Source organism: Diuraphis noxia, unplaced genomic scaffold (assembly GCF_037042655.1).
Source record: "Diuraphis noxia isolate RWA-SAM2 unplaced genomic scaffold, SU_Dnox_SAM2 contig0004, whole genome shotgun sequence".
Taxonomy (NCBI): Eukaryota; Metazoa; Arthropoda; class Insecta; order Hemiptera; family Aphididae; genus Diuraphis; species Diuraphis noxia.
The window spans coordinates 54,475,158-54,488,486 of record NW_028301714.1 but is presented as its reverse complement, the minus strand read 5'-3'; the positions used below and the strand labels follow the sequence as shown (position 1 = coordinate 54,488,486).

General features: G+C 29.1%; 1 protein-coding gene across 2 annotated transcripts in view; it reads left to right on the top strand.

Annotated features, from left to right (window-relative positions):
• if (integrin subunit alpha inflated) overlaps positions 1 to 13,329 on the top strand; it is a 75,701-nt gene that overhangs the window by 42,009 nt on the left and 20,363 nt on the right. For both annotated transcript variants that reach the window (XM_089227618.1, XM_089227617.1), the window contains exon 4: positions 11,036 to 11,133. In XM_089227618.1, the coding sequence (XP_089083744.1) occupies positions 11,036 to 11,133 (98 nt within the window). The remainder of the gene's footprint in view (positions 1 to 11,035; positions 11,134 to 13,329) is intronic.

Genomic DNA, 13,329 nt, shown 5'->3' with positions numbered 1-13,329 from the left:
TTATTATTTACTTATTTTGGCAAAATGTTGTGCCAACTATAGTTCATGCAGTAGTATATAGAGTACATTAATTAATTTATCATATTTTAGAATAGATAAACATAAATGCATGTTTATAAATGGTATTGTTTTGATATAATTTGAAGATATGATTTAATTTCCATTTGAGATTCCATTAAGCTTATCATCATACATCTTTTGTATATAAGATCGCTTTATTTTAAAATAAAATAATAAAAATAAATATTATAGGCACATTTATTTATTTTTTTAATATGACAAACCGGCGATACTTTGATAAATATATGAATACGGTGCTTAATATTATAATCGACTAGCACTTGCCGTCTTTCTCGGACATTTGTCAAACGGAGATCTGCTGCTTGCTGCAAAAAACATCGTCACCGCGAACTCCAACTATAAATAATATACTTATATATATTATATGAAAGGCGTATGCCGCGCCGATCTTGATAACATAATATATATTATATTATACGTACCTATATAGGTACCATCCTAGACGTATATATATATAAATGTACACTGATGTACAGTGCGTATAGTAGCTGCCGCAGTATACCTATTATATATGTTGTATTATAAACATTATACACACACATCGAAAGTCCGAAAGACAAATAACGCGTACATATAATAATAATATAACACGAGTCATCTGTATTCCGTACGCGTGCGCGGTATAAACGTCCATCGTCATGAACCCGCGGACATTTCCCAGCCCGTTTTTTTATATATACATAAATATATTATAATTTATAATAATAAAATATATACGCATCAGCCGAGACCGGCATGTACGCCGCATTGATATGCACACCGTTTATCCCTCGTTACAGACGTTACAGTGTATACCCAAGTAAATTTATGGTCTCGGCCGTATACACGGTATCTGCGGACTATATCTCTCAACACCCCTTCATAACACACCCCAATTTATAAGAACAGCAGTACAGGGTGAATCTTTTTCTTATTCCTATACAGTTTTGCGTTTTTGAAAAACAATTTTATGTATATTTCTATTATTTTAAATGTCTACTTTTAAATACATATGACGTTATTATTTTAGCAATATATTATTATAAAGGTGCATCATATATATATGTCATAATAAATTGGAATGTCTTAAGCGAAATATATTCGGGATGTAGAACAACGTTGAGGTCATCATCTTCGTCAATCAATCTATAAACCTATGTACATAAATATTAATGTTTCTTTATTATTATCTTCTATATAGACTCTAAAACTACGACTGGATCGTTTTCAATAAAAGTTATACCAATAGATTCCTTAAAACTCGGAGGTAGGGGATGTTTAAAGTTTATTTTTAACTTCTTATGAGTATTAAGTTGACATGCATAAAGTGGCAAATGGCAATCCCTCATACTTGAATTTAGTTTTGGCTCACAAAATTCAAATATTTTTCAAATGGATGCCAAAATCTGTCGTTGAATCCGTCTTCAGTTTTTTGTTTTCATTAAAAATATGTCTATGAATATAAGAACTGGAAAGCCATAAAATGGATAATTGTGTTTGTATTATGTATTTAAGTCGAAGCAAAATGGAAAACAATAGAAGTATAGATTAATTTTAACCCGTACGAAGTCGGGTATTGGATACACTGTACTGCAGCTATTTATTATTATATTGTTTATTTATATAATGAAGTAAGTACTAACTTTAATAATAATATTATATATTCATTATTCATGTTTCGTATATAATATCGAGACGTTGGAAAACCATTTTCGATTGTCAATGCTGACCTACAGCGGTGATGCTTTATCGATTTCTGAGGAATAAGTATACATATATATTTTTAGTTAATCATATACATATCAATATAGTATACCGTAATACTCGGTGACATAGTTACGACAAAATCACCGTCCATTGATCTTAATTTATGTCAACCGTAATTGTTTGCTCGTATAAATCGTTCAACTATAGCGGTTGTATAATTACACTACATAGGTATAGGATTTGAAAATCGAAAGACACATACCTATTTATATACGATACATATATATAATGTAAATTAACTTCATTTATATTCTGTACCACTACAAATTCTGTTTCCAAAGTCAATATTATTGATTAGGAAATTTGGATAATAGATCAATACCTACTCAATCATAAATACAACCTATTTTTCTTTTTTATATCAACTGTGTATATTAGCATACAAAATATGTAATATATATATATTAATGCAGTTAACTTAGATACAATAATTTATTATTTATGATCATTTCAATATAATACTACTATACAAGGTAACAAAAATATTAAATATAATATTTTATACTTATATTATGCATGATAAGAAAATCATTTTTTTGATTTATTACTTGCGACAGGTTTAATATTATTTGTTTTAAAGAAAAGTCGAAATTCAACATCATAAAGGTAGTTTTGTATGTGCACTATACATAGTGACCCAGTGATTACTCTAACTTAATTCTCTTTTAATATCGTTTTAAATGTTTTTTACACTATTGTTGAAAATTAAAATATTAGAGGAACATAGTTTTATTCTTATTTTGTTCTTATAATCTCACATTAAAATCAAATTAAAAAACAATAATATTTAAAATCACTAATTATTGTTTAAACTATTGCAGAATGTTCACTTATTTGAATAGTATCAATTAAACTATTTAATCGCTCATTAATTATTATCTATATAGTTAATATGTATATTATAATGTATGGGAACATTTTAATGAACGATTTATGATTTGGAATTATAATTGTTTTCCAATGAATAACTATTATTGCGAACATTTTAATTTAAATTAATCGAATAATGAAATAACTAAGTAGTAATCATAAATGATAAATTTAATGTTCAATAAATTCGATTTGACAAATTCAGATCTTGACATCATCTTGATGTATTGGAATAATTTCCACGGCAGTAAGTATTAAATTCAAAATGTAAAAAAATGCATCCATTTATAGTAAGTATTTGTATGCGATGTATCTATATATTATTATACGTCGATTATCATGTGGTTAGTTAAATATTATATATATATGAACGTCTAAAAAGTCTTCAATGTTGTTCGTATATATACATCCTCGATAATCCCATGTCACATACTATCGTAAATAGCCGGGATATAATAATAGTATAGTCTGAGAAAAAAATTCTTTCGGCGTACAACAGAGGGCAATCGCGTATAATCATGATAATAAAAAAAATTTAGCAAAACGCGAAACGGCACTTGCTTCGAGGCAAAAACGTATCGGCATTCAACTGTCGTCAAGCCACCAAGCCGAACGTATATCAAACGGAATGCAATATTCTTTATTTTTTATTTTTTTATCAAACCTCCCGAGATTTTAAGTTTGTTTGTAATTCTTTTTCAATGTAAATTTTGCCGATAAAACAGAATATGTGGGGCAAACGAGACGCGAAAGGTGAGGTGGCGTGACGAGGGGATAAATACTATACGAAAAAAAAACAAGTAACAAATAAAATAAAAACAGCCTCCGGTCATCGATATACTTATACAAAATACATAATGAATATACAGGGCGATCCACCAAGCATTCCCTCACCCTCTTTTGAGAAACGGAACAGATTGTCCTGTGATGATACATGCAGTCTTTTTTAACAAAACTCTCCTTTTCCGCTGTAAATTATTAAGTTAGTTCTTCTGAAAATGTAGATGTATACGTTCCCAATTCAAAATTCGAACAAGTTGTCTTAAAAATGTAAATTGTGTATGATAATTAGATAATTATATACAAATCTATAGTATTTGTTATGCTTGTTGTCAAGACCATTTTTACAAATTGTAAATGATAGATCAATATTAATTAAGTACTGAAATTTTTAAATATCTATATCCCCATATTTTCCAAACTATCATTATCGTCATAATGACATAATATCGAAGACCTATACTATTATTATTGTTATCCTTAATACATCAAGTTTTTTTTTTTTACAATCTGTAACATAAGTTTAATAAGCAAATAGGATTTCTTTTTTTTTTTTTACAAAATATTCACATTGTTATATTATGAGGAGGGAGGCTGTCCAGTGACAGAATCTTCGAGAAACATAAAGTGTTAAACAACTCGAACAATACTCATTCAAATTTTGATTCTGATATGTCAATGTTTTCAATAAATTAGCCAAATAATTCATGTTAGAAGAGAGTAGTTCTCATTTGAAAAAAAAAACATACCTATGCTTGTGTCTTCACATGACACTTCTACTCTTTAATACCTTAAGTATTCACTGCAAAATGTCAAAAATTTGTAAATATGGTCTATTTAAGGATACCTATTGTAATAGGTATGAGGTATGTTTGAAAATTTCAAAGATTAAATGTTGAACTACTACATTATTTATGAAAAAGGGGTAAGTACGTATGCTTAGTGGATCACCCTGTATCTAGATGGAAACCCGTTTTTGTCTCTGTCGCCGCTATTGCTGCTGTCGCGTGACGATACCATATACATCGTACGGTGGTGAAGCATGTTCGTTTTTTCTCGAAATGGCTACACGTAAAAAAAATCACGTCCCAGACACAAACACGGAATCGATTCCGTTGGCCGATAGATCAAGCACAAGACAAATTACAAATTGGTTTTTATACAGATTCCATATATATATATATGTATTAAGTGTGTATGTGTGTATGTGTGTAGGTATAATATGCGCACAGGGGACGACTGCAATACAAATGTGTGAGTGTGTGTGTTTTTCTTTTCTTATTTTTTCACTCTTTCGAATACATAGGTACGACTGTACGAGATCATCGTTTTCGCGGTTTGTATTTCAAGGTCCATCAGTTTTTGCACGTTGTCATGTCAAATACTTTTAAACGGATCTCACAAAAAAAAAATTTAATTTATATTAGGGCGACATATTATGTGTTGTAATATTATACAGTATGATAGTGCCGTACCCAGGATTTGTTTTCCGGTGGGGGGGGCTCTAACATTCATACTTAACTCTATAGGAAAATAGGAAATAATTTAAAAGCATTTATATAATATAGTATTTAATGTATTATGCATTCAATGTATTAATGTAAATTTCCACAAATTTAAATCTAAACGCATTTCCTTTTTTGACGCAAACATATTTAAAATAGTATCTGTATCAACTTTATGTCTCTATCTTTATTCATAAGCGATGCTAGCCCGTTTAATCTTGCATCACCGGTAGAGTTTCTTAAATACCTAGGTCTTGATTCTTTTTAGGAAGAAAAACTTTTTTCAACCGATGCCGTTGATACAGGCAAAATAGCAAGAAGTTTAAGTAAAATATTTATACTTGGGAATAAATTTTCAGGGCATTTTGATAATGTGTCATCTTCGTTTTCATTCATTCTTTAAGCTAATAAAACTGGCACGCTACATCGAGTATAATATAAAGTAAGAAGAAAAAAGAAAAAAGCAAAAAGCATAAAGCATATAATTGCATAAACATAAAGCCATAAAGGCATAATCCAAAAGCCAAAAATTGATGTTGATAAATGACAAGTAGGTATATTGCAGTATTTTATGATGGTATTACTACAGATTATATAAAACAATATAAAAAGATTATATTATAATCAGCTGTGGTATCACGAATGAGATCATTGTTATCAATATATTATCATGGGTTAAAACAGAATATTTGTACTGGATTTGGGAGTTACCCGTTTCCGCTAAAATAATATTGGCCGTTTCCGCCATAGCCTTTTTCCACCAAAAACGAAAAAGGTACGATTCCCGTTTCCGCCAAAAGACATTTCCGCAAAAAAAGTTTGGAAACCAATGGTCTTAATTTTTAAGCAATATATATGTTGTGGTATATATAAAATAAAATAGTAATGTAAAATGTAGGTATTAACATTGATTATAGAATATTCTATTCTATAATCAATGGTATTAGCAATGGTATTTGTAAATAATTGCGAAATTGCAAATAGTTATAACAATATAGGTATACAGCGATAATCTTCGATAATTGTTGATAATCGTCAATAACGGAAGGAAGTATACACGCTGTATCATAGTTTATTTATAATTCGCACACAATAATTATCTAACTAATGTTAAATTCTTATATTTTAATTCAGTATCTGTTCTGTTCGTCATCAGTTTAACAACAGTTAATACGATTTTCAAAATGGAATTTGTTAATATTTTTTGTGACATTTTTAATTCTTTAAAAAAACGATATGTTTTTTTCAAAACTCTATTGAGACTATATTTGACCTATTATACTTGTATTATAATTTATAATAACAAAAATATTTTTATATTATAAGAATATATAATATTTGTACATGGTTCCCAAATTGACGGAAACGTCTTTTCATAAAAATACATTTTGGCGGAAACGGGGATCATACCTTTTTCGTTTTTGGTGGAAAAGGGCTATACCTAAATCAGGAAACCGGTTTTTTGGCGGAAACGGGCGATGCCCCTGGATTCTGACAGGTAAACCAGTAGCTCTGTCTCTCTCAGTCATATTTTATTTATCTTTCTAAACGCGGTCCATAATTTATATTAGGTAGGTATGTCAATTGCCAATAAATCATTATTGCCGTCGTAGCGTGATGCAAAATAAGTAAATATAATAATATATGTACCACCTATCTTGAATCGTGCCCATAGCTCACTCATCAACATTATTACTATGATATGAATCCATTACGCATTACTAAAAAAAAATACCTTTCCTGAAATTTCGGGGGAGGGGAGGTCTTAAGCCCAAAAGCCCACCCCCTGAATACGGTACTGCAGTATGACATTCAAACTGTAAACTATACCTAACCTTCGACCTACCTACGTATTGTATATATTTGTTTTGAACTAACTTGATTGAAGATCTGACAATTTATTGCGAACGAATTGTTAACAAAACAACCCCGCAATATTCATTTAAATAAGAACTAAAACCATATAAAGTAATTACCTACTATTAAGTTATACCTACTATTATTATTCGTTTTTGTAAGCAAGTAAACCAGTTGGAGCTATAATTTCTTCAATATTATACTTTAATATCAAACATAAAAAATGACGCATATCAAGACGATGACTTAGAATTATTTAATTTACATTACAATCCTCTATTATACTTACAAATCACGCATTGCATTACATTGAATTTAAAGTAAATATAAATCATCAACAAGTACATCGTGAATGGTGAGTTAATATTCAATTGTAAGTACTATTAAGTAGTAAATAAGTTGTATTGTTGTAAATTCATAAATGAGAAATAATTGTATTCTTTTTTCATGCATTGTCTATTATTATAGCTAGTCTTATTATATTATAGTATATATTCAACTCTGGAGCATACGTTATTTACCCTAGGATATAAATGTAGACCGTAATAATCATCGCGTATTTTTAATATATATAAAAAACAAACTTTATAACAAAATTATTTTAAGAATGAAAATAATGTATAGGTTACTACGTAAAATATTCACACACATTATGAAAATAAAATAATCTATAAAAATGGAACTAAACATTTATATTTAAATTAAAAAATAAATGTTTATATTCATATCATAATAATGAATTAATGTTACCTAACTTATCGGTAAAAGTATATTAAATATAGTAGAAATATAATATTCTATATGACTATTCCATCAAACCATTGATTATAGAATATCTATTCTATAATCAATGATCAAACTAACATTTTGGACATTTTACAATGAATGTTTAAAACTTGTAAGTTGTTTCATATACTTCTAAAGTGGTTAAAAGTATTTTAAATTACTTGTTTCAGTTTTAAAATATTCAAATTATTGTTGATTTATCCTTTTTTCCTTATAATATGTGCACCAATTTCAAATATTTTACAATCAAATCAAGGTTTTAAGATGCTAAAAGAACATGTTTTAATGCAATCCAACATAGCAGTACACGTATATTATTATAACATTGTATTATGAATCCAAAAAGAAATTAGGACCATAGAATAAATATTAGTTTTGTGTGTTAAATCATACTATAGACTTGGCAATTTAGTTTTGATCGCTTACTTTTCTTCATGTCTAGGTTTGGTTTTTGTTGAATTGAACACATTTTACTAACGAAAATATTTAATCACACTGCGTGAGAAAACTTATCCCTATTTTAAAAAAAACACCCTTGCTAGACTTAAAATTAGTTTTATTGCATCAACTATTTCCTATACCTACTACGCTTTTTAATAATATGATATCCTTCTTGTTGACAGCTGAAAATGAATGAAGGGTTTTTTTATGCTCCAATGATTAAACACATTGTATTGAATTGTATCTCACGTGAATTCAATCAAACGGTAATAATACAATAGTCATTCAGTATAGGTTCATAGGTACTTTTCAAGACCTTTAACGAACACACGCATTGAACGTCGTGCGTCGTTTCAATAAAAATTAACTTATTAATACATTTTTGGCAATACATACCCCTTTTATACCCATACTAAATTGTACATATACCTACTAGTCCTACTGAAAACACATTACAAATAACAAGAAACATTTTAATGGTATATATTTAATTTTCATCACATGATGGCCGAGCCGTCGAGATGATTATATGTGTTTATTTTATATTGGTTACCTATTGATATAACATAATATATTAAAATACAAATATTTTACAGCATTAATTTTGTTCGAAATTAAAAGACCAACTTATAGAAATTAAAGAATAATAAATATCTATTATTATTGCTATCTCAAAATTGGCATATCATTAACACAACATTATGTGCATTATATTATTACATCGCATCATATAGGTCGGGTAGAATTATTTAACGTGACAATTTATATATTAGTACATTTTATAGTGAACTTGGAAGCGCACGCGGTTCGTTAACCTCGGAAAGGCTACTCTATTGGATGATAGAACAACAACAGTATATATACAAGAGGAGTGATTGAAAATAATAATAATAATAAAAAAAAACATATTCTATATAGACACTCGCCGGTAACGGATCTGCAGCAGCGGTCGTATAACATTATCATCCGGATGGTCGTTTGACGTCTGTACGCAAACAAAACTTTTTATTTATTCTGCGTACGTAATACAACTAGTTGTCCGGTTAAGGAAAAGCGCGTTCCGAGAAGATAAAAAAATAAAATAAAAAATAAAATGTCATACGCCGCTGTCGACCGTGCATAAGTGGTCCGGATGATGATGATGCTGCAGCTATATAGTGTGCGGGGCTCTGCAATATATATAATATATATATATATATATATATATAGAGAGAGAGAGAGAGAAGGCCGTCCGAGTTCTTCGGTGTTAAAAAACACACACCACCACGTACTTAATATATACATGTATAAAATATATTCGTCTCTTCTACGCAAGCTTGTATATATTATGTATAGTTTATATAGTGGCTTGACTATATTTAGGTATTGTTTTTTCAATATACACAAACCATTCGCACCGCAAGTCCATATCTGACCCACTATTACAGTCGCAGCTACTGTGCGGCGGCATTCGATTATTATTAATTTTGTCGCAATCAGTATAATACTATAATATATAACTATATACAATTCGCTGCAGGCCGTTGAAACGCAGACGGATATGCACTCGCCGCGATGCATAAAACAGTAATAATAATAATATTGTTGTATAGTAGCTGCTGGTAGCTATCATATATATATATATATATATATAGTAAGACTATATTACCTACCTCGTGTACTAAAAAGAGTATGGCCATATGGCCGGGGCCTATTGTTTAGCACATTGTTATTGTAGTCGTATACCGTATTGTGTGTATGCAGAGCTTCGGCTTTTGAGATCAACACCTATGACCCATTATGTGAACTAAACCTATTTAGGGAGAATCCGGGGTGGCCAATTATCATAGCTGGTGGTTTGTGGTTGTCGGTTGATATCTGCTGTACCAGTAACCCATCTAGTCCTGGAGGGATGATGTAGATTGAAGATTATATCATTATTTAAATAAAACTATTAACATTTTACTTAAAAAATTAATTTTTACCATTTTTATTGTTATCATTTTGTAATTTGTTTAATGACGATACATGCACTCTAAATTTCTTACTCCAAAGCAGAATATCATTTGGAGTATTTCGTGTTTTGACAAGTTGTTTATGACTTTATGAGTCATAACTTTTTGAAGGATCTAAAGTTAAGTTGAGAAGAGTGGAGTGGTAAAGCCGTACCCCTAAAATGTTGATCCTCTACTCATCTAAACTTATTCGACTGTACTTGATCGAAATTTAATTTTAAAATATAAAAAAAAAATATTCTGCAACAAAGTACCTATACAATTAAAAATGTATGTCATTCAAAAGAATAAATAAATAAATAATTGTCAAAACGATTAAAAATATTTTCAAAAATATTAATGTTTTCTGAAATAATGAGTGCGTTCCGTTAAACGTTAAATGGATCTCTCTGTATAAATATTATATAGATATATGTAGGCGTTTATCGTAATTTGTATACCTGCTGCAGCCTGCAGTATAATATACTTGTTTATTATTATAGTTTATTAAAATATATCACTACCGGAGAATAATTTAAAAAAAAAAACCCATTAATCAAAATCTGAGATAAAATATAATAATTAATTTTAAAAGTTTATATTTCTATATACTTGATTTTAATTTTTTTTAATTATACTTCAAAATGTTGTAGAAACCAATCAATATTTTACAGTTAATTATTTTCAAACAAATAAACTACTGTGAAATAAAGAAATCACAATATAAAAATCAAACATCGGACAGGAAATAATTTTTTGTGTATAATTTATTATAAATTATAATATGAAACATATATTCGTACAGTTTTTTATTTATAATAATATCATAGACCGTTCATTTATGTGGTTACACTCTGCTAAACACATTATAAAAGTCTGAAGTGCGAGTTATTTGTAATTAAACTATTCATTGAAAATTTTTAATATATATTATACAGGCTACATTGTTATCAAACTTTTAAACAATTATAATTAAAATCCTTTTTTTTCAAACAGGAAACAACAATTCCTCCAAATGGATTCAAATAGACAGTAAGTCGCGTCAATGGTTCGGCGCCACCGTGAGGAGCTCCGGGGACAATGGAGTAATTTTGGTAAATATTAAACATTCGTGACTATTAACAATTTAACTGCCTGCTTAATATACTCAGAGGGTCCTTACAGCGTTTTATTAGTCGATTGTTTCTCATTAGGTAATTCAATTGTTTACTCTGTATTATTCGATTAAGTTAAATTTAATTTTCATACCTGCAATTACGTTATCTAAATCAGGCTTAATACTTTCACTTAATCCCATCACATTCACATATCCCTTCAAATAATAACCTGCAAATGTCCAAAACTTCAATTAGCTTGGGTCATTTTGTTATAATTTTAATAATAATCTTAAATTTCGCGTTTTATACCGTAAATACATCTTGTGGCTTATTTGTAATTTCAGCGTATTTACAACAATATATTATAATTTACTTACTATTCACGTGCATTAGTAGGTAAATATTAATATATATTTATTTAAATTAGCACATTTACTGGGCTCAGGATCTTATATCGATTCAGATAAATATCAAAATGTGATATCTGTCGACTTCTTTTTTCTATCCAACGTTTATTCTCACTTGTGGCTATTATAATATAGCACTATAAAACATAAGGTTGCTTTTCGTACCATACAAAGGATATAGATACGTATTATATCATATATATATATATATATATATAAAATAAAATTCCGTCACGCGTAAACATGATATACGTATCAGTCTTTGTGTTGTACTCGTATTGTACGAACCCCACACCGTCGAATTATTGTGAACGCATGTGGAAGCAGTATTTCCTTTCGATTTCAGTAATAACTGCTCTGTAAAATGTCTGCCTCAATCCTAATAAAATATAAGCCCTAATACCTATATGGGCATATAATACTCCTATATGACTACTAAAATAACCATTAATTGTATACCGAACAAAAGAGATCGCCAACAACTCTTTTAGTCTTTTACGAGTAAACATTTTATATAAATATTTACCCGTGAATATTGGCGAATAGCAAAAACGTGTTTCAACAGCACTTTATTATTTTTGCGTATTCGGACGAGATGTTCACTTTGTACAAATGCACCGCCACTCATCATTATTTGTCATCGGTGGATTTTTTAAAGGTCATGGAATGCTAATGACTCATTAATATTTATAATACCCCGCTGTAGGTATCAGTGATTTATTACGAAATTTGTCATGAGTTCGGGAGGTTTCTTTCTTGTAGCAGTCGACAATCGTACCTACATAGGTATATTAAGTATAAATATTACATATATTTTATTTCCTATCCGTTGGCTACTGACCTACTGCGGCAATCAATCAACATCGATTTGCCATCATCCGAATAATTATTAATGTTTTACTCTCCTCGGCATAACGAAATTATAATTAAACTCCACCTTATATTATTACTATTAATATTATACACGCATCCAAATAAAACGTCGTTTTTATTTTCATTTTTAATTAAGTATAGGCTGCACGAATTCAATTTGTCTACTGATTGGCGTGGACGGAGAATCCCGGGAGGTCTATAATTCAAATTTTCTTCGCTAATTGAGTTGTTACTGCAGTTAAGTCAGCATTCTATAGCCCACGCATTACATGCTTTCATTACCAATTTACGCACTATTATATGAATTAGGTACATTTTATTGACAGTATAGCTATGTATAATATTGTATTTTATGTTTATAATATTACATATATTATACGCACATGGTATGTATGACATAATAAATAGATGTAATGAATTTAGGCACACAAAACTCATATTGAAGAGAAAAATGTATAGATTTTATATTTTTTTTATTTTATTTTTTTATTGATCCAAAGACATCGACGACAACGGCGATTAGTCGTAAACGTTGATTACATTTTTTTTTCTAGTAGATTTTATATTGTGAGCATATATATATTTGAATTATTCAATTTCAATAGATTATACATCTGAATTTAACAAAACGTAACTAAAACTCTCACAAGATATTCTTCATTATTATTTAATAAAATAGTAAAATGATATTCTCATCATGATGTGTTTGATTATTCATAATGAACCTTTAACATATATACTTTAAACATATAGTTTCCTTTTATAGGTAATAAGAATATTCAATTAATTTAAATCACGAGAATCAAATATTTCACCATTCCACTAATCGCCTCATAATGAGATTTAAATAATTTCACACAAAATACCTATACCAAGCAATAGGGTATTAACACAGTACGATATGTTGTCGTTT